This window comes from Passer domesticus, unplaced genomic scaffold, assembly GCF_036417665.1.
Source record: "Passer domesticus isolate bPasDom1 unplaced genomic scaffold, bPasDom1.hap1 HAP1_SCAFFOLD_44, whole genome shotgun sequence".
In the NCBI taxonomy this organism is placed as follows: domain Eukaryota; kingdom Metazoa; phylum Chordata; class Aves; order Passeriformes; family Passeridae; genus Passer; species Passer domesticus.
In genome coordinates, this window is record NW_026990160.1 from 87,848 (window position 1) to 109,654 (window position 21,807).

Below are 21,807 nucleotides of genomic sequence, written 5' to 3' on the forward strand. Positions count from 1 at the left end.
AGGGAGGTCCAAGTGCAGCCACTGGAGAGGGAACCACAACTCATCAGGTTTGTGCCCTTTGAGGAACCAGGAATTGGTGAGACTGAGAGGCACATAAAGGTTTCTCTTCATGACCAACATAAAAAATGTGAATGTGGTAAAATTTATGAAACAGCAAAACACTTTCCTCAGCTCCTTTTGATATCCCAGAAACATCTGACATGTTCACCACCAACAAAGGATTGCCACACAGGAAGGATTTTAGACAAAGACATAAGAAGAGGTGATAGAAAAGATAAAACTAAAACTAAGATGTTGACAAAGGAGGTATTTAAACTTCTGAAAGATTTGGATACTCCCCAAGTATCCCAAAGAACCTCAAAGCATGAAGCCAGTCAAGGCAGATGCATTGGAATGACCAGAGAACATCTGCAGGAGGAAAACTGGGAGCAAGAGGAAGGACAAAGCTCCAGCTGCTCTAAATGAAGAGATGTCGTTAGACATGGCCATTTAAACAACAGAGCTGAAAACACCTTAAGGAAGGTGGTCATGTAATATTAGAGTGAATGTTAGTGCCAGAAGTAGAGGGGAAGATCAGTATTTTTCGTCCTGCCATCAGGAGAAGAATCCATGAGATCCAGGAAATTCCTGTTCCTCCCAGGAAAACTTTGCCATTTTTTCAAAACTCCAATGACCCAGATAAAAAAGATTTGCAAGGATATTATGAAAGTAATAGGTATTAAAGCCTGTGCCCCTTTCCAGGCAGACATCAGTTGTGTGCCCATGAACAGGCAGTGCCACTTGTGCCCTGAGGTGCCCAGCTGGGATTGGATTTCTCCGAGAGCACCTGAGGGAGAGCAGAGCACCTTGCAAGCTGCAGGTCCCTGCCAGCCCCACAGGGCTCCTGTCCCATCAACATCTGCTCTGCTCCAGTGTGAAACAGGGCCCAGCATGGTGCTGGGATCATCAGAGAGCTGAGGTGTGTGCTGGAATTCAATGCCCTCCCCATGCCACAGCAGCCCTGCATTTCCCTGCTCCAGCCTTGGTCACCAGCACAGCCATGGAGGCTCTTTGGGCTCCTGACTGTTCCTGCAGCCCCCAAGGGCAGCTGAGCTCTGCCTGTGGCACAGTCAGCCCTGGCCAGCGCAGGCCATGCTCAGCAATTGCTTGTGTGTGCCTGGCCTTGCTGTCAGCCCCGGCAGCGGCTGCGTGGCCCCTTGGTGGCCCTGTGCTGGCCCAGCCATGGCGGCCCAGCCCCTGTGCAGGCCCAGCCCAGGCCAGGAGCATTGCAGCTGGGAACGGCCCCTGTGCCGTGGTGCCCACAGCAGCCTTGGGGCTCTGTGCCCCATGGCCTCCCTGCTGGGCAGCCTCTGCCAGCTCCTGCACAGCCCCTGGCACCTGTGGGCCTGCACAGACAGCCCTGCCCCGGGCTCTGCCGGCCTCTGGGCCAGCAGAGAGGCCGGCCAGGGCTGGCCATGGCCGGGAACAGGCCCTGAGCCCTGCAGGAGGATGGAGCTGGGCCACAGCCAAACTCAGCCCAGGGCAAAGCTGGGCTCAGCAGCCAGGGCTGCCAAGGGCTGGGCACAGAGGCTGGCGGTGACAAATGTCCTGGGCCCCCTCCCTGCTCTGTCCGTGCCCCCAAGGGCACAGAGCAGCCTCCTCTCTGGGGCACTTGCCTGTTTTCAATGCCTTGCACAGGCGCTGGCCCTGCCCCACAAGGCCTGGCCTGAGTCCCGCCCCTGCACGCTCAGCCAGGCTGAGATGGACACTGATGGTTTCTGGGGCAGGCTCTCTAAGCCCAGCCCAGCTCCCTGCAAGCTCTGCCAGCTGCCCTGAGCTCTGGGCAGCACCAAGGGCCTCTCCCCAGCCCAGCCCAGCCGGCTCTGGCCCCACAGCTCTGCTCAGGCCAGGCTGCTCTGGCCACTGGCCCCACGGCCTCAGCCCCTGCCAAGGGCACAGCAGCAGCTGCAGCTCACACAGGACTCAGCTCCAGCCATGGGGGAAGGTGCTGGGCCAAGGCCAAAGGAGGCTCCCTTGGTGCCCTGCTCCCCTCTGGCTCAGGTGCTGAGAGCTCTGCAGCCCCTGCTGCCATCCCATGTGCCCAGGGCAGCACAAGAGCCCCGGCCTTGGGGCCCTCAAGAGCTGCTCCTGCTCCAGGCCCAGGGCCCATCCCAAAGCTGGGGCAGCCACAAAGCTGTGCCCATTGCTGTTCATTGCTGCTCTGATGGGGATGGACCCTCAGCCCCTTGGAGGTTGATGATGAATTTTCCTCCTGCAGATGCCTCTTCTTTCTTGAGCTCTTCAGTTCAGGAATTCAGTGAGAAAAGCTCATAAATATTTGTTCAACATGCCCAAAGAAGAAAAGCCATTTGGAATAACAGAAGTTTTCAAGTTTTCTGTAATTAATTAGACAGATATATGAAGTGTATTCAAAGTGAATATGCTATATTGAAAACAATGCAGAGAGAACAGTTTGTTCTGTTTAATTTTTTCTCCTGTTTATAGATTTATATCAGCAATGTCCAGTTGATATTGACCCCCAGCACCTTCTAATGTAGACTGAATAGCTATGAAAATCAAGACCCTTCATGGCTGAGAGTCAATCAGACTGTGTCTCCTGCCCCCTCCCCACCATTTCCCTCATCCAACCCCTGGTACTCCTATGGACCAGGAATGGTGTGGCCAGCAGGACCAGGACAGCAATTCTTCCCCTGTGCTAGGCGCTGGTTGGGCAGCACTTTGGGTGCTGTGTCCAGTTCTGGGACCCCAAATTTAGCAAGAACGTGGAGGGGCTGGAGTGTGTCCAGAGAAGGGCAACAAGGATGGTGAAGGGTCTGGAGCAAAAATCCTGTGAAGAGAGGCTGAGGGAGCTGGGGTTGTTTATCCTGGAGAAGAGGAGGCCCGGGGGAGACAAGGTGGTGTCAGGGCACAGGTTGGACTTGATGATCTCCAAGGTCTTTTCCAGCCTTGCTGATTCTGGGATTCTCTGAAACCACGCTTGGAGCAGTTCCACAATGAGCCCTGGGCCTCCTCTTCAGAAGCTCCAGCAGCTCAGGTCCCTCAGCTTCTCCTGCCAGCACCAAAGCCCATCCTGTCATTCCTGCAGAGCCTCTGCAGCTCCTCCTCATTGCCCAGAACAGGGAGCCCCACATGCAGACACAGCAGCCCAGATGTGCCCCCCTGGCCTGGGGTGCCTCTGGCAAGGGAGCAGCATGAGGCACTGCAGGAGCCTGCAGACAATTCCTGCAGCACTTGGAGGATGATCCTGCTACCCAAGGGACGTTCCTGTGGTGCCAAGTCAGGAACTGCAATGGGGAGTGGGGCCAGAGAGGAAAGGGCAAAAAGGGATGGGCTGTTTGCAGGGCAGGGAACAGAGATGGGGAATAGGAAGAAATCTGGATCAGGGATGGGTAAAGAAAGCAGAGGTGAAGCCAGGGAAATGCTTGTGGCAGTTTGGGGGTGGCTGCCAGGCAGCCCTGGCTCTGAGCAACAGCGTCTGCAGTGGGACAGGAATCTCCCAGCTGATGGGAACAAACTTTCTGGCTGACTGCAGAGGCCAGGACAAAGCTGAGTGGTTTCCCTGGTGTCCCCCAGCCCTTGCTAGCCCCAGGGGCTGATGGCATTTGTGCTCCCTCAGGTTCATGTCCCCACAGCAGCAGCATGGGGGTGCTCCCGCCTGCTCTGTGCAATGCAAACAGGGGCTCCTGAGCCAGTGCTGCCGTGTCTGTGCCTGCAAGGATGCGGCACCTCTGTGAGCTGGTGGAGAGGCCAGGGCTGCAGAGGGGGGATGTTGTTGGCAGCTCCATGAGGACGCTCTGGGACGCTGCCCTGGGCTGTGCAGCGCACTGGGGATGGATCAGCCCCTGCTCTGCTGCTCCTTCCCGTCTCCCCCAGGGCCCTTGCAGAGCCCCAGCCATGCTGTTTGCCCCCAGCCTGCCCACGGCCAGCCTGGGGCTGCTCACCCTGGGGCTTTTCTGTGCTGAGCATTGGCCTGGCCGTGTTCTTGAGAGAGCCTGGGCAAGGAGCCTGGAGCCCCCAGGGCCTGGCCTGAGGCGTCAGCGCTGCCCCAGCAGTGCCCATGGCCTGTCCCTGCTGCAGCCCCGGCACTGCCACCCCCAGGACTGTGCCCGGCCCCGAGAGCACTCAGGCCCTGCAGCAACACCAGGGCCACCAGGGCAGCGGGGCAGGGCCACGGCAGCAGCACTGGCAACACCAAGTGCTGCTGCTGCTGCTGGGCACAGCTGCTGTGCCAGCACTGATCTGCCCCAGCTCTGCACACAGACATTGCTGCTGCAGCTCCAGAGAAGGCAACAAAAGGGGGATCTCTGCAGAAAACTCTGCTGGGAGATTCTAAATTCGTCTAAAGCCACTGAGAGCACAGCTCCTCATTGTCACAGTCTGCTGCCACTGAATGTGGAGAGAAAAAAAGTCAGAAATAGCAGAAACAATGATCTAGCTTTAGGAAGAATATTAAAAAAAAAAAAAAAGACAGGGAAATCAAAGAACCAAACCAACAGAACTATCAAAGATTGATTTTGTTACAAGTGATTTGCAGAAATTGGCCAGCAGTTTAATGCTTCCTAAGATGTCCAGTCATCAGTCTCCTCACTGCAGCCTTGAGCTCCTGGTTCCTCAGGCTGTAGATGAGGGCATTCAGGGCTGGAGGCACCACCGAATACAGAACTGACACCAACAGATCCAGGCATGCAGAGGAAATGGAGGAGGGTTTCAGGCAGGCAAATAGTGCAGTGCTGAGAAATGCATTTCCTCCTGCATTTTTCCTTTTCAGATTCTTTCAGTCATCTCTTGAGAGGTACCGTTTGTTCTGGGGCTTTTCATGAACTGATTGTATTCTTGATTTAGATGGAGACTGTAGAATTGATTTCAGATGTAGAAGAATCTGAACTGAACACAGAAACAAACTCCTTCTGTCAGCCCATTTTCATCTTCTAGATCACTTTCAAGATGTCCTTGGGAGTGTTGGAATGATTATCACACAGCTCTCCACTTCTGGCTGCAGTCTCTGGAGATTCTTTCTTTGCATTCAGTCAGGCTTGCACTCCCTAAGAGTTCCTGGTAGCCTGTCATATTTTCTTAGGGTAGAACAGTAACAATAAAAATGTTACCAATGGCACAACTGCCCAGCCCACAAGGAAAAGAAAAGAACAAGCTGCCAAATTCTTCAAATATTTGTCCTGCTTTGCTGCAAGTGTTGTGCTGCACCCACAGTGTGGAAAGCTGCAGTTGGTGGCTGTCATGGTTTGACCCTGGCACAATGCCAGGGCCCCCATGAAGGGTATATTTCCTAAATGGTTGCTGTGAGATGTGACCCAGGAACAGAACAAAGCAGGCTCCCATTCGGGGATGGAGGGAAAAACACAACACTTTATTTATTACAAATCTAGAAAGGAACACATACCAAGCTAAGAATGAAAACCTTCCAAATACCTTCCTCCTCCCCCTCCCTTTTCTCCACAGATTCACCACCCCTCAAATTATCAACCCTCAAATCCATCAGGGAGAGAGGAGTCCCCCCTTGCCTCATGGGCCTCCCCCGGAAGCACAATTAAAACCTCCTGTGCTTCCGCGTCACCCATGGCCCCACCCAGAGAACATCGGCCCTCGTGACTTCTCCCCCCATGTCCAGTGCTCTCACCACTGGACACGGGCCAGGACTGCTTTTAGGGCTCCCCGTTTAAAGATGCTCCACCCACTTCCAGAAACAGCAGTCTCTCAACTCTGGGACACCAGTCCCCCCCATATTTCACCCCCTGGGGCCGAGGGGCCTCGTGAACAGTGTTAACTTTGGGACACCAGTCCCCCCCAAATTTCACCCCCTGGGGCCGAGGGTCCTCATGAACAGAGATCTTCCTCTCCATGGAGACAGAGGGCATCTCACACCCCCTTCAGCCGTCTCTGTTCACGCCGCTGCTTCACTCTTGACTCCCAGGTGTTGCCTCCCCCTAAATACAGTCTCTGGGTCACAGGGAAAAAACACGGGTCTGTCCATGGCTATACAAGAAAGAGTCCAGCCCAAAGCCACTCCATCATCTCTTCCACTCAGGATTCTTCTCTCCTCTTCCAGCTTTCCTCACGCTTGCCCATTTCATCTCTCATCTCTCTCTCACCTCATCCTGATTCAGGAGGATTCAGTATTTGTAAGGTTTCTATTAGTCTACAAAGGGGTTAAAATCTTCACTTCTGCCTGTCCAGGACTCCCACAGCTGCCAGGCACCTCTCTGCCGCATCCCCCGCTTCTGGCCGGCTGAGCTGCCAGCACAATCTCTGTCCCTCTCTCCGGGGGGGCTGCCCAGACATCTCAAGTCTCATCAACCCCTGCATGTTCTCCTCCACCTCTGCACCTTTTGGGGCTCCCGGCCTCCTCCCTGTCATGGCCTCCCCCACCCAGGCGCAGCTGGGCAGGGGAGAGGTCAGACTCTACTCACCAACGCCGGATTCCCAAAGAGGAAGTTCTCTGGGAATCTCCTGCTTTTAACCCCCGTGTGTTCTCAGAGGCGTATCCAGATCCTCAATGGCCACATCACATGCCAATTTTGAATTTGGCCACTGATTGGCCCGACTTAGACCTTTCCAGAAACACATTTCCGGGCCAAACCACGACAACACCCAGAGTTGAGGCTTACAGGCATTGATAGAGGTACTCATAAGCTTTCTCAGCAGTTTCTATTCCCAATTTTTACATCACAATTCTATACACTATTACGATTTAGTTTTTCTCAGGATGTATCCCAGAAAGGAGTATCCCCAGATGGTGGGGTCCGGCTTCCGAAAGAAGAAAGAAGTCTCCCAGCTGGTGAGGTCCCGATTCCAGACGTGGGTCCACCTTTTAATTGCAAATCCCATAGCAGTGATGTCCAGCTTCCCTTGGTCGACACTATCAATCCTTGAGTAGATGTTCATCTTCCTTTCTCAAGCTGCTTTTCACTGTTTTTTAATGTATCAAGATAAGCATGTTTCCTTTTTATATATTCTAAATCTATCGTTTCAAAGATCCTTACTACAAGCAATATTCTAAAATTATACTTCAAGAGGTTATTATTGCAAAACTCTTTAAGGCTTAGCTACAAGCAGAAAGTTCCTGTCAAACAGCAACATCCTTAAAGCTTTAATTCAAATGATCCTAAATCAACTGAAGACTTACAAAGGGTAATTGCGAACAAAGGATTGGTTCAAAGGCCTTCTTCCATGCTTTACCTCCTCAGTTATTTATTAGAATTCGTCTTTATAACTGTCCCATGGTCAGTTTCCACACGTATCACAATCACAAATAGAGACGTTGCCTCTATGAACCTGACAGAAACACAGCTTTGTATTTCACAATTGCACTGCTGGCATGGCATTGGTCATCCATTCAAATCATTTCCCCATGGAATTCCCAGGGCGATGGGTTAGTGGGAGATCCATGCATGGAAGTCTCACCTGGCTGGGATGAGAGAGATCCGGCCATGGAAATTCCATGGCAATTTCTGCATACCCAAGGCCCTTATTCCTGAATCCCACTTCTCCACAGGAACTCCCCTCCTCTCCTTTGTGCTCCAGAGCCTCCCGACCATGTCTGATGGATTTTGGGAGCTCTTCCCCATATCTGTGTCTCAGGGAATGCTTCATCTACTCCACCATGATCCCTTTGCATTCCCAGCACCTCTGGCTGATCCAGGTGGCACCGTCGGACACTGCAAAGCTCCCGGGTCCCAGCTGGAAGGAGATGAAATCCCACCCCTTGAAGCCATAGAGATCCCATCCCAGCCCCTCAGAGTCCTCCATTCCCACAGATCCCAGCCCAGTGCCCCCCGCTCTGGTTGTACCGGCCCCGTCTCCAGGGCACTGTCGGCCACGGGCCGGTTCCTGTCCTTGAGCCGGGGCTGGCTATCCCAATATCCCAGCTCTGGCTATCCCAATATCCCAGTCCTGGCTATCCCAATATCCCAGCACTGGCTATCCCAATGTCCCAGCTCTGGCTATCCCAATATCCCAGCCCTGGCTATCCCAATATCCCAGCTCTGGCTATCCCAATATCCCAGCCGTGGCTATCCTAGTATCACAGCCCTGGCTATCCCAGTATCACAGCCCTGGCTATCCCAGTATCCCAGCCCTGGCTATCCCAATATCCCAGCTCAGCTCCCCCCACCATCCCCGCTCTCTGCGGCTCCATCCGGCCCCGCTCGCTGCTCCAGCGCTCGCAGGGGTCCCGTCCACGTCCCCCACAATCAAGGACTGGGGGACCCCGGGCCATGTTGTATTGTGTTTTATTCTCCTTGTTCTCAGTTTGCAATGGTTTCCCTGATGTAGCCCCGCTTCTTTCCTGACAATGCTTTGCCCCAAGTGCCTTCCCTCCTCCCTGTGGCTGCAGAGCCATTCCCCAGTCTCCTCCCTGGGCCCCTGTCAATCCCTCGGCCTCCCTTCCCCTCTTTCCAGAATCTTCCCCCAGGGGCGTGGAGTGATTGGGCAGAGGTCAGGGCCCTCCCTTAAGGTGCTTCCTCATTTGTGCTCCTTCATGTCCCTCGGCCCGGTTTGCACAGCCCCGTTTCCCCCATTGGTTGTTGGATGTATCTTTGCCTTGTTTGCGCCCCCCTTTCCAAGCTGGTACCGGGGCTGAGTGTGTGCTGTGTGCAGCAGGTTGCCCTGAGGGTCAGAGCTGCCCTGAGCCCTGAAATAAACCTTGGCTTTCCCCTGCCCAGAGTGGGCCCTTTCTTCCTGCAGCAGCGTCTGCCAGCTGCTCCTGTGGTTTAGGGCTGGCAGCCCCGGCCGCTCTCCTGTAGCCCGGGCACAGGGGAGTGTCCCCCGCAGTCGAGCGTGTCGGGCTGGGCGGGCAGGGCCCGAACGGGCACTGAGAGGACGCGGCGACAGGGCCGGGCTGCGACAGCGCCGCTGCCAGGTACTGCAGGGAGTGCAGAACTGGGGGGACAGCGAGATCGGGGAGCTGGGGGCTGAACGTGAGAGACTGGGGATCCAGGGGGGTCAAGAGGCCAAGGAAAGGGGGACTTGAAGGGCTGGCCGAGCTGGGAAGGAGGTTCAGGGGCTCAGAGTCAAGGAAAGGGGGTGCAGGGACTGGGAGAGCTGGGATGGGGTGTGCAGGGAATCCTGTGCCCAGGAAAGGGGGTGCCAGGGTGTACTGGGAGTGAAAAAAGGGGCGTCTGGGGGCTGGGAAATGCAGGAATGGGGGCCCAGGGGGCCCAGGTCAGGGAAAAGGGTGGGGCTGGGTGCTGGGAGAGGCGGTGGCCGGGAAAAAGTTGAGATGGTGCCAGATAAGGAGGTGCAGGGGGGGTCTCAGTGCTGGGCAATGGGGTAAAAGGGGGTCTGGGGTCTCAGGAATGGGGGTGCAGGGGAGGCTCAGGGTCATGGAAATGGGGGGCAGGGAAGGGGAGAGATAGAACAGAGTTCCAGGGGGCCTGGAGCCCAGGAAAGGGGGGTCCAGGGTTTCCCGAAAAAGGTGGGACATGGGAAAGGGACACCCAGGATGTTCAGGAAGGAGGAGTTCAGGGCATCTCTGGTTTTGAAGAAGGATGGGACTGGGGGCAGGGAAGGGCTGGAATGGGGGTCCAAGGTGTTCCAGGTCGTCCCAGGGTCAGGCACACGGGAACTCTGGAGGTGCTTTGGGATGTGGAGCTCAGCCCAAATATTCTGGGGGGGTGCCTGGGTTGGGATTTTTTGGGGGGATGTTTGGAGAATGAGGAGCTCCAAGGCTGAGCGGAAAAGGCCCCTTGGGGGGACATCGGGGGGTGGCGGTGGCGGCTGGCGGCAGAGGCAGCCTGGAGGAGCAGAGCCCTGTGTCCCCCAGGAGCCCAAAGTGGGGAGCCCAGAGAGGGGGGAGCGCCGCCATGGGCGGGAGCCTGCAGAGGCTGGAGAGGGGCAGGGGGGACTCCTTGGAGCCCCTGCAGCCCGGAGCAGAGCATGAGGGGAGAAGGGAGCCCAAAATGGAGCCCAAAAAGCCCCGGCAGCCCTGAATGGGGAGCGAAGAGGGGGCAGCTTTTGGAATTGCTGGGACTGCCAGCAGGCTGGGGAGGGCGGGCACCGAGGAGAAGGGGGACCCCCAATGCAAGCGTGACCCCAGCAGCTGGGACAGGGGGAACCCCGAACACCTGAGGGGAGGGTCCAGGTACGGGGAATTCCTGGGAGGCTTTTTAGGGCTGAATCTTGGTGTTTGGGAGATATTTCTGGAGCCCAGATGGCCGGTGATTTGTAGAGATGGACTTGGGCAGAGGGACCTTCAAACTCATCGTCCTCATCCCTTGTTTTTACCAAATTAGGATTTCCCATTGCCAGTTCTTGTGAGGCTGTGAGGAAGAGGAAGATGTCCCTGAACACTGAGGCAGGTGAGAAGGAAGTCAGTGCCCCTTTGGCCTCTGTGCTGCTCCATCTCCCAGCCCAGCAGGGCCCCGGCTGCAGGACAGCCTGGGGGCATCTCCTTGCCCTTGCCTGTGGCCCGGAGGCAAATGCCATCCTGTCCTTGTCCTTCCTCCCCCAGAGCAGGAGCTGAGGATGGAGAGTGGGGAGGACAAATCCCCGCGGCAGAACCTCGTGGCAGAGGCCGTTTTGAGCGGCTCCACGGCGCAGGAACCCCACGGGGAGGAAAAGCCCCGGAGATGCCGCACGAGGAGGTGCTGCAAACGCAGCTGGCAGGGATCTGAGGTGGAAAGAGCCAGCCTGGGCCGGGAAGGCGGCCGGAGATGGAGCCACAGCTCGGAGCTGGTGGTCCGTGAGGAGGTTCCTGATGGGGAGAAGCCCCACAAGTGCGAGGAGTGTGGGAAGAGCTTCAGGTGGAACTCCCACCTGATCATCCACCAGAGGAGCCACACTGGGGAGCGGCCCTACGAGTGTGATCAGTGCAGGAAGAGGTTTCAGACCAGCTCCAGTCTCCTCAAGCACCAGCGCACGCACACAGAGGAGAGGCCCTTCCGCTGCCCCGACTGCGGGCAGGGCTTCAGGCACAACTCCAGTCTTGTCGTGCACCGGCGCATCCACACTGGGGAGAGGCCCCACGAGTGTGAGGAATGTGGGAAGAGCTTCAGGCAGAGCTCCAATCTGATCCAGCACCAGAGGACCCACACTGGGGAACGGCCCTACGAGTGTGGGGAGTGTGGGAAGAGCTTCAGACATCTCTCCAGCCTGATTGTCCACCAAAAGATCCACACTGGGGAGAGGCCCTACGAGTGTTCCAAGTGGGGGAAGGGGTTTCAGACCCGCTTCCATCTTTTCCGTCACTATCAGAGTCACACAGAGGAGAGGCCCTTCTGCTGCCCCGACTGCGGGAAGGGATTCAGGCACAACTCCAACCTCGTCACCCACCGGCGCATCCACACTGGGGAGAGGCCCTACGAGTGTCCCCAGTGTGGGAAGAGCTTCTCCAGCAGCTCTAACTTGACCCAACACCAACGGAGGCACCGGTGAGGGAAGCCCTGCGAGTGCCCCGAGTGCGGGAAGAGCTTCGTGCGCTGCTCCAGCTCCATCCAGCTCATAAATGTATGAGAAATTCTAGTGGTGCTGGGTTTTGTGTTTAGTATGTTTGTAATACAAATTATTTTACTAAGGTGTGTTAGATTGTATGTTAGTTTTCTCTCTAGTACATTAGTTATTGAGTTAAAACTTTCAACAAGTATTTCCTGGTATATTATTTGCTTATTTATATTTATGGATAATGGTATACAAATAGTTGTTGATTTAGGTTGACTCATTATTGGAGTACTGTAAGTAAGAGTCAAAATTATAATATTTCATTTTAATTATAATTTATTTCTTTTTAATGATATTTTGTTGATTTAGAATTGTAATCTAATTTATTGATAGAATAGGAAGGAAATTCAAGGACAAGAACAGTTTTTCTTAGCTGGGAATTGGAATTCCAGACACTGGGAGTGGGTGCAGGACCACACAGACTGGGATCAAACATGGACTGGGATCAAATATGGACTGGGACCGTATGGAATGGGACCATACAGCTCAGCATGATACAGATTGGGATAAACTGGATTGAGATTACATGGACTGGGGTTGCACACGCTGGGGTTGCACACACTGGGGTTGCACACACTGGGGTTGAACAGGCTGGGGCTGCACAGCCTGGGGTTGCACACACCGGGGTTGCACACACTGGGATCAGACGGGCTGGAAAAGCATTGGCTGCCTTTGGCTGCCTTTGGCTCCATCCACGTCTAAAGGCGGCCACATCAAGTTGGCTTCATCCTGTTTGGGGCTCCCATCCCCCTCTTTGCCCCGCTCTCCCGCCCCTTCCCCATCGTTCCCCCCATCCCCAATCCCCTCCCCCGTGTTTGGGTTTGGGGGTTCCAGCCCCTCCTGCTCCGTTTGGGGGTCCCGACCCCGCTTTGGTTTAATTTGGGGCCCCGCCCCCCTTCTCCCCGCGCCCCCCGCTCCCCCCGCGGCCGGGGGCGCTGCCAGCACCACCAGTGCCACCAGTGCGGCCCCGGCTGCCCCCGCACGCCCCATCCCCATGCCCAGGGTCACCTCCCCCCTCCCCAAATTCCGCTGCCGGGGAGCGCTGGGCGCTGCGGCTCTGCCCGGCAACCGATGAGTCACAGCCGCGCCGGGCGCTGATTGGCTGCACATCGCCGGGCGGGGCCCAAGCGCCGAGCTCCCGCCCGGCAACTGGATCGGCACCAGCGCCGCGCGCTCTGATTGGCCAGCATCTCTTTTGGGCTGGGGCGGCAGGAGCTGGGCACCCCCAGGAGCCCCTCGGCTTTGGGGCTCTCGATCCCCGCTCGGCCCTCGGGCCGGCCCTGGGGCCACCCCAACACCCCCGCCATGGGCAGGGTCCCCGCAGCCCTTCGGAACCGCCAGCAATGGGCTGCGAGCGGCAGCAGCCGCCCCGAAAAGGGATTGAAGGGGCCGGGCCGGCGATGGGGGAGGCTCTGGCCATGGCTCCGCTCCGGCCTGCGCCGGGCTGCCATTGAGGGAGGCTCCGTTCAGCGCCTGCCGAGGGGCTGGCACTGCGGCAGGGGCTGGCACTGCGGAGGGGCCGCGGTTGTGGCCATGGGGCCGTGCCGGGACTGCGGCGGGGTCTCTCCCTGCCACTGGGCTCCGCCACTGGCTCACGGTCTCTCCCCTTCCCGATCCCGATCCCATTCCTGTTCCCCATCCCCATCCCGCCGCTGTTTCCAGGGAATGGCTCCGATCTCAGCCCCGACCCCAAAGCCGGGGGGTCAAACATTGGGGTCAAACACCCCAAATCCTGGGGTCAGCTGCCCCCGACCCCAAATCCTGGGGGTCCAAACACGGGGGGATCAAACACCCCCAAACCCAAACTCGGGGATCTCAACCTCCCCCCATGCCCGAACCCCAAATTTTAGGATCAAACCCTCCAAATCCCAGATCCTGGGGTGTCAAACACTCCCCAGTTCCCAAACGTTGGGGTTAAATCCCCCTGACCCCAAATCCTGGGGTTTGAAATATCCTTGGTGTCCAACTGCCCTGATCCCAAAGTCTGGGGGTCGGACACCCTGATCCCAAATCATGGGGTCAGTTCCCCCAAATCCCAAACCCTGGAGTGTCAAACCGCCCCAATCCCCAACGTTTGGAGTTATGACCCCCCAAACTCCTACCTCCCCCAAATCCACTCCAGTCCCGAGGCACAGTGGGGTTTGTTTGGGGTTTGTTTGGGGTTATTTGGGGTTTATTTGGGGCAGCTCCAGGTGCAATGTCTGCAGAGAGACCCTGGGTACAATGCTGGGAAGAAAAGGGGGACTGGGGTGGGAATTGGGGGATTCAGGATAGGGAAAGGTTCTGGGTGGGAAAAGGGGAATTGGGTGAGGAAAAGGAGGTTTGGGGGTAGGATTGTGGTGAAGAAAAAGGATTTAGGATGGTAAAAAGAGAATTTGGGACAAACAAAGAAGGATTTGGAATGGAAAAGGGGATTTGGGATGGAAAAGTAGATGTGGGATGCAAAAAGAATGATTTGGGGTGGAAAACAGGATTTGGGGTGGGGAACTGTGGTGGGAAGGGGAAATTTTGGGATGGGAAAAGGGACTTGAGAACACAGAAAGTATTTGGGGTTGAAAAAAGAGGATTTGGGGCCAAAAAAAGAGATTTGGGATGAAAAGAGATTTTGTGGTTGAAAAAAAGGAAGACTTGGGACAAAAAAGGGATGACTTGGGATAAAAGAAGGAGGATTAAGGATAAAAGAGGAGGATTTGGGGTGAGCTGAACTTACCTGGGGGAGCCGGACCGTTTTTGGGGCAGTTTTATTTTGGGGTATTTCTATGGCATTTGGGAGCAGTTTTATAGGGTTTAGGGTGTTTTGGGGTGGTTTCTGTAGGATTTTTGGGTGTTTCAATGGGATTTGGGGGTGTTTAGGTGGGGTTTGGGGTGCCGTGGGTCACCTTTTGGCGCAGGAGATCTTCCTGGCGCTGCTCTGGGTGATGCTGGAGCCCTGCAGGGCCTCGCGGGCGGCGCCCGCCTGCACCTCGGTGTCCAACTGCAGCCAGGCGATGTCGCGGCGCCCGGGCACCAGCGCAACTCCTGGAACCGGGAACCTGGGATGGGCACGGGGCCAGGAGAGCCCCAGACACCGGGAACGTTCCTGAGAAACCCGGGAATGTTCCTGAGAAACCCGGGAATGTTCCCTGAGAAACCTGGGAATGCTCCCTGAGAAACCTGGGAATGTTCCTGAGAAACCCGGGAATGTTCCCTGAGAAACCCAGGAATGTTCCTGAGAAACCCGGGAATGTTCCCTGAGAAACCTGAGAATGTTCCCCAGAAACCCGGGAACGTTCCTGAGAAACCCGGGAATGTTCCCTGAGAAACCCGGGAATGTTCCTGAGAAACCCGGGAATGTTCCCTGAGAAACCCGGGAATGTTCCCTGAGAAATCCGGGAATGTTCCCTGAGAAACCCGGGAACGTTCCTGAGAAACCCGGGAACGTTCCTGAGAAACCCGGGAATGTTCCTGAGAAACCCGGGAATGTTCCCTGAGAAACCTGGGAATGTTCCCCAGAAACTCGGGAACGTTCCCTGAGAAAGCCGGGAATGTTCCCTGAGAAACCCGGGAATGTTCCTGAGAAACCCGGGAACGTTCCCTGAGCAACCCGGGAATGTTCCCTGAGAAACCCGGGAATGTTCCCTGAGAAACCCGGGAATGTTCCCTGAGAAACCTGGGAACGTTCCCTGAGAAACCCGGGAATGTCCCCTGAGAAACCTGGGAATGTTCCCTGAGAAACCCGGGAACCTTCCCTGAGAAACCCGGGAATGTTCCCCTGAGAAACCTGGGAATGTTCCCTGAGAAACCCGGGAACGTTCCTGAGAATCCCGGGAATGTTCCCCAGACACCTGGGAATCTTCCCCAGAAACCTGAGAATGTTCCCCAAAAAATCCAGAATTGCTCCCCCAAAAATTCAGAAGTGTTCTCCAAAAAATGTCCAGAGACATTCTCAAAAAGAAATCCTGAACTATTCCCCCAAAAATTCAGACATGCCTCCCAAAGAAATCCAGAAATGTTCCCCCAAAAATCCTGGTACATTCCCCCAAAAATGAGAAACTTTCTCCAGAAAATCCAGAAACATTCCTCCCCCCAAAAATCCAAACCCAACCTGTTCCAAATCCAGGGGGCAAAAAAAAAAAAAAAAAGGTCCAGAAACATTCCCAAAAATCCAGAAACACCACCCCCCCCCCCCGCAAAAAATATCCAGAAACATTCCTCAAAAAATCCCCAAATCCCCCCTCAAAAAAATTTCCAGAAAGCCCCCTCTAAATAATCCAGATGTCCCCCTGCAAAAATTCAGAAATTCCCCCCAAAAAATCAGAAATTTCCTCCCCCCAAATCCTGGTATTTTCCCCCAAAAACCCACAAATTCCCCCTAATACACTCAGACATTCCCCCCAGAATCCCGATCCTTTCCCAAAACAATCCAGCCCCAAGCCCCCCTCACCCCTCTCACCCCCCAAGCCCCAAAATCCCCCAAAGCCCAGAGCCCGCCTGGATTCCCCGGAATCCCCGGGATGCCGGGATTGCCCCGGATCTCACTGGTGCAGAGCACGGAGAGCATCAGCTCCTCGGGCTCCTCAGGGAGCTGGGGCAGGAACAGGATGTGCTTCGGGGCTTTTCCCACAGCTGGGGAAACGGCAGAAAAACCCCAAAATCGGCAACAAATCTGCCCCAAACCTGCCCCAGCCAGGCCCAAAATCTGCCCAAAGTCACTCTGGATACACACCAAAAAATCTGCCCAAAATCCTGAGAAAATCCTGAGAAAAAAACCACAAAAATCCCACCAAAAACAAAACAAAACAAAACAAAACAAAACAAAACAAAACAAAACAAAACAAAACAAAACAAAACAAAACCACAACAATCCCCACAAAATCCCCCCTCCAAATAAAACCCACAAAAAATTCCCAAAAAATCCCTTAAAAAAACCCCACAAAAATCTCCCATAATCCAAAAAAATCCCAAAAAGGACCAACAAAAATCTGCCCAAGATCCCACCAAAATTCCAAAAACCCCCTCAGAAATCTAACCAAAATCCCACTAAAATCTCCCTTTAAAAATCCCACCAAGAACCCCCAACAAAATCCAATAAGAATCTCCTCAAAATCCTCACAAAAATCCTACCAACCCCCCCCCAAAATCCCACCCAAAAATCCCCCCAAAATTCCTGCAAAAATTCCACAAAGAATCCTCAAAAATCCCCCAAAATTCACCTAAACCCCACAAAAATGATACAAAAATTGCCCCAAAATCCACCATAGAATCCTCCCAAAATCCCATGGAATCCACAGAAAAAAAAATCCCTACAAATCACTCAAATTAGCCCACAAAAATTTCCCCAAAAACCCAGAAAAGCCACCCCAAATCCACTCAAGAAATCCACACCAAAATCCCACCAAACCCCTCTTAAATCCCCCCAAAGTGCCCCCAAGTCCCTTCAAATCCCACCCAAAGTCTGAGGAAATCCACCCAAAAATCCCCACAGGAACTTCCCTCAGAATCCCCGCAGAGCCCAACAGAATCTCCCCCAGCCCCCCAGCAATCCCCCCGGACCCCTCAAAGTGCCCCAGCCCCAGCAGAACCTCCCTCCCCTGCGCTGCCCCTGCGCTCCGGCCCCGCTCTCTTTGGGGCCGGGGCCTCTCCCCCCTTGGCTCCGCGCTTGTCCCGCTCCCGCTCCCGCTCCACCAACGTTCCCTTCCCCTCGGCCGCGCTGGCCGAGCCCGGCCGGGCGTGCTGGATCCGCTGGGACGGCACATTCCCGCCCGGGGCATCGGGGCCATGCCAGGCCCTTGGGGCATCTCCAGCAGGGACTGCGGGCACTGCCCAGAGGCATTTGGGGCTTTGCCAGGGCTCTGCGGGGCTGCCCGGGGACCTGGGGCTGCCCGGGGATCTGGGGAGGCTCCAGAGGGATCTGGGGAGGCTCCAGAGGGGATCTGGGGAGGCTCCAGAGGGGATCTGGGGAGGCTCCAGAGGGATCTGGGGAGGCTCCAGGGGGATCTGGGGAGGATCCAGAGGGATCTGGGGAGGCTCCAGGGGGATCTGGGGAGGATCCAGAGGGACCTGGGGAGGCTCCAGAGGGGATCTGGGGAGGCTCCAGAGGGGATCTGGGGAGGCTCCAGAGGGGATCTGGGGAGGCTCCAGGGGGATCTGGGGAGGCTCCAGAGGGATCTGGGGAGGCTCCAGAGGGGATCTGGGGAGGCTCCAGGGGCCTGGGGGGTGGTTCCAGGGGACTGGGGGGTGGTTCCAGTGGATTTGGGATCGCTCCAGGGGGATTTGGGGATGGTTCAGGGGGTTTTGGGGCTGTTCCCCAGGATTTTGGGAGGATCTGGGAGAGGTTCCAGAGGGGATTTGGGGCTTTCTGAGGGGTTTGGGGGAATTCAGAGGGACTTGGGGGAGTTCCAAGAGAGATTTTGGGGTTTTTCAAGGGATTTTCAGGTGTTCTGAGGGGTTTGGGGAGATTCCAGACAGGATTTGGGGCAGTCCCAAGAGCAATTAGGGACGTTACTGAGGGATTTTGTCAAGTCCTAGAAGGAATTTGGGGAATTTCAGGAGGATTTGGGGGGAATTCAGAGGAACTTGGGAGGTTCCAACAGGGATCTGGGGTCATTCCCAGGGGATTGGGGGTGGATTTCTGGCTGCATTTCTGTTTCTTCCCCAGATTTCAGGCTTTTGCCCAAAATTTCATGTTTTTCCAAGAATCTGTGGATTTTCCCCTGGGTTTGGGTCTCACTCTAGAGTAGAAGGGGAAGGTTTGGGAGATTCAGGGTGAATTCTGGGGGGTCCCTGGCTGGATTTGGGTGTTTTCCACGGGGTTTTGGGTGGGTTCCCAACTGAATTGTGGGGTTTTTTTCCCCAGAAATTAAGGATTTTTTCCAAAATTGGGGTATTTTACCCAGGATTCTGCTCTCACCATGGGTTTGTCCCAGAAGGGGAAACTTTGGGGGAGGTTCTAGCAGGATTTTAGGGATGCTTGAGACTGGATTTGGGTTTTTTCCAAGGATTCTGGGGGGTTTTCCCCCCAGAATTTTAGGATTGTCCCCAAAATTACAAGACTTCTACATGGATTTCTCTCTCACCGTGGGCTTGTCGTAGAATAGGAAGCTTTGGTGGATTTGGGGTGAATTCAGGTGGTTTCTGGTTGGATTTGGGGTTATCTGAGGCTGGATTTTGTTTTTTTCCCCACAAATTCAGTTTTTTTCCCAAAGATTTGGGGATTATTTCACAGAATTTGAGTTTTTTGCCCCAGAATTTCTGTCTCACATTTGGCTTGTCATAGAAGGGGAAGCTTTGGGGGTTCCTGGCTGGATTTTCAGGGTGTTCCCAATTAGATTTCAGAGATTCCTGAGGGGATTTTGGGGGAATTCTGGGTTGTTTTTTTTTTTTCCCCTCGGGATTTTTGGGTTTTTCCCAGAATTCCAGGATTTTCCCAGGATTTCTGTCTCACCATGGCTTGTCGTAGCAGGGAAAGCTTTGGGGTGTTCAGGGTGAGTTTGGAGGGATTTCAAGTTGGGTTTTGGGGATATCTGAGGGCAGATCTGGGCGGTTTTCCCCAGAATTCCCGTTCTTTCCCAAGATGCCAGAACTGCCCCAGTCTCTGTCTCCCGTGGGCTGCCGTGGAAGGGGAAGCCCTGCAGGGAGCGCGGGGCGTTGGTGCCGCTGCTCATCTCCTCGGAGGGGACGAAGGCCTGGCCCCGCAGGCGGAGACTGCGCCGCACCAAAATGTCCAAAATCTGCCCAAAGGGCCAGAAAATGGCGCCCAGGGACTGCTCCAGCTCTGGGGACAGAGGAAACACAGTGACACTGGGGACACGGGACACCACAGGGACACTGGGGACAGCCACGCCAAAATGTCCAAACTCCACCCAGACTGGGAGAACACGGCCCAGAGGGACTGCTCCAGCTCTGGGGACACCGTGAGAGTGGGGACAGCGACAGGGACAGCAGGGACAGGAACTGCTTCAGCTCTGGCAGCAACGGGGACAGGTGACAACGGGCACAGGGACAGCTCCAGCTCTGGGGACACAGGGACAGAGCGAGGGGACAGACACTGCTCCAGCTCTGGGGACAGGGACAGGTGACAACACAGACAGACACTGCTCAGCTCTGGGGACACAGGGACAGGTGACAACACAGACAGACACTGCTCCAGCTCTGGGGACAGGGACAGGTGACAACACAGACAGACACTGCTCCAGCTCTGGGGACAGGGACAGGTGACAACACAGACAGACACTGCTCCAGCTCTGGGGACACAGGGACAGGTGACAACACAGACAGACACTGCTCCAGCTCTGGGGACAGGGACAGGTGACAACACAGACAGACACTGCTCAGCTCTGGGGACAGGGACAGGTGACAACACAGACAGACACTGCTCCAGCTCTGGGGACACAGGGGACACAGGGACAGGTGCCAGCGGGAACAGGAACAGCTCCAGCTCTGGGGACACAGGCACAGCTGGCACAGGGACAGGTGACAATGGGGACAGAGAGCGCTGCAGCTCTGGGGACACACAGGGCACAGCCTGAGCCCCTGGGGACACCCAGGGACACTCTCAGCCCCCCAGCGTCCTTCCGGCTCTTCTCCTCCAGGCTGTTGGTGCAGATGCTGTGGTCGGGCCGGGGGTCCTGCCCCGCCATGGCCGGGACCCCTCTGTGGGGACAGGGGGGCTTCAGGGGGCGCCGGGGGGGCTGCGACCCCTTCACCCCCTGGCACCCCCCTTCAGGTGCCCCCAGAGCCCAAATCACCCCAGACCCACCTGAACCCCCCCAATTACCCTCAGACCCCCCAGTTCCCCACAAAATTGACCCCAGACCCACCTGAAACCCCCCAAATCCCATCAGACTGCCCCAAATCCCCCTCAGACCCCTCAATCCCCCCCAGAACCTGGGAAATCCCCTCAGACTCCCCCAAATTCCCCCCAGATCCCCCCAGTTCCTCTCACAATCCCCCAGAATCCCCTCAGACCCCTGCAATTCCCCTCAGATCCCCCAAAACCCACCTGAGAACGCTCCAGACCCTCTCGAGCTCCCCCAAAGCTCCCTAAAGCCCCCTCAGACCCACCAAAGCCCCCTCAGACCCCCTCACGCCCCCCAAACCCCCCGCACAGCCCCTGTTTCCCGTCCATCCCCCCAAATCCCCCGTTTCTCCTCAGGCCGCCCCAGGCCCGCCTCAGACCCGCCCCAAACCCCCCCGGTTTCCCCCGGCCCCCCCTCAGCTCCCTCCTGCCCCGCCCTCCCCTCACCATCTCCCGCCTCCGCCGCGCGCGCCGGCTCCCCCAGCCAATAGCGGCGCGCCCCGCCCCGCCCCAGCCAATGAGGGCGCGGCTCCCCTCAGCGCCGCCCGCCTCCCCGCGCCGCGGCAGCCAATGAGCAGCGAGCCCCTCCGGGCCGGGGCCGGGCCGGGGCCGGGCGGGTCCCGCGGGCGGCGCGGGGAGCGCGGGGGATCCGCGGCACGAACAAACTCCGCGCTTCGGGAAAGCTGCACCGCCGCTGGGTTTGTGACAGCGCCGCCGGGAGCCGCTCCCTGGGAGTGACACGCGTGCCTCCGGCAGCCCCAGAGCCCTTTCTGTCTCCCTCTCGAATGCGCGTGTGTGCAATGCCACCGCGGGTTCGTACATATTCGTTCCACGGATTTCGCCTGACGTTTGCTGCTCGTGTTTTTTATTAGCAGGGGTTCCCGGGTTGTTCTGCTCTGTTTTCCCGCAGCAGCCTCTCCGCTGCTGCAGAGTTCAGCCCCGTATCTCTGTCCCTGGCTGCAGCAGTTTCTCCGAGCAAAGGCTCGGTGCGAGAGCGGCGCTCGGAGCACACAGCTGTGTGTGCGGGCTGCAGCCTGCACCCCGAGATGTGCATTGCCCCTGCACCGAGATGGATTCCTGCTCTGCAACATCTACACTCTGTCCCACCACCCCAACTCCTTCCCTGCCCACCCAAATCCCCTTTTCCCACCCAGAATCTTTCCCCATCCTGAATCCCCCAATTCCCACCCCAGCCCCCCTTTTCTTCCCAGCATTGTACCCAGGGTCTCTCTGCAGACATTGCACCTGGAGCTGCCCCAAATAAACTCCAAATAACCCCAAACAAACCCCGGTGTGCCTTGGGACTGGAGTGGCTTTGGGGGAGGTAGGAGTTGGTGGGGTCATAACTCCAAACGTTGGGCACTGGGGGAGGTTTGATCCTAAAATTTGGAGTTTGAGGCGGTTTGACACTGCAGGGTTTGGGATTTGGGGGGACTGACCCCAGGATTCAGGATCAGGGCAGTTGGACACCCCGGATGTTTCAAACCCCAGGATTTGGGGTCAGGGGGATTTAACCCCAACATTTGGGAACTGGGGAGTGTTTGACACCCCAGGATCTGGGATTTGGAGGGTTTGATCCT

At 56.2% G+C, this 21,807-nt stretch overlaps 1 protein-coding gene across 1 annotated transcript; it reads right to left on the reverse strand.

Moving 5' to 3' along the window:
• Positions 1-14,326: 14,326 nt before the first annotated feature.
• Positions 14,327-20,069, reverse strand: LOC135292682 (U2 small nuclear ribonucleoprotein B''-like). Its single transcript, XM_064406789.1, has 5 exons — positions 19,973-20,069; positions 19,014-19,204; positions 17,013-17,172; positions 15,970-16,056; positions 14,327-14,469 (listed from the first exon to the last, which is right to left on the reverse strand). The coding sequence occupies exons 1-5, from the start codon at positions 20,067-20,069 to the stop codon at positions 14,327-14,329; spliced, it is 678 nt and encodes a 225-aa protein (XP_064262859.1).
• Positions 20,070-21,807: the final 1,738 nt, after the last annotated feature.

What these genes read in the sequence shown, in the direction of transcription:
- LOC135292682 (XM_064406789.1), bottom strand. Translation starts at nt 20,069, where the DNA reads ATGGCGGGGCAGGACCCCCGGCCCGACCACAGCATCTGCACCAACAGC. An exon ending in GGGCAGCGCAGGGGAGGGAG is followed by an intron (nt 16,057 to 17,012) that starts GTTCTGCTGGGG and finishes CCGTTTCCCCAG; the next exon opens with CTGTGGGAAAAGCCCCGAAG. An exon ending in GCTCTCCGTGCTCTGCACCA is followed by an intron (nt 14,470 to 15,969) that starts GTGAGATCCGGG and finishes TCCCGGTTCCAG; the next exon opens with GAGTTGCGCTGGTGCCCGGG.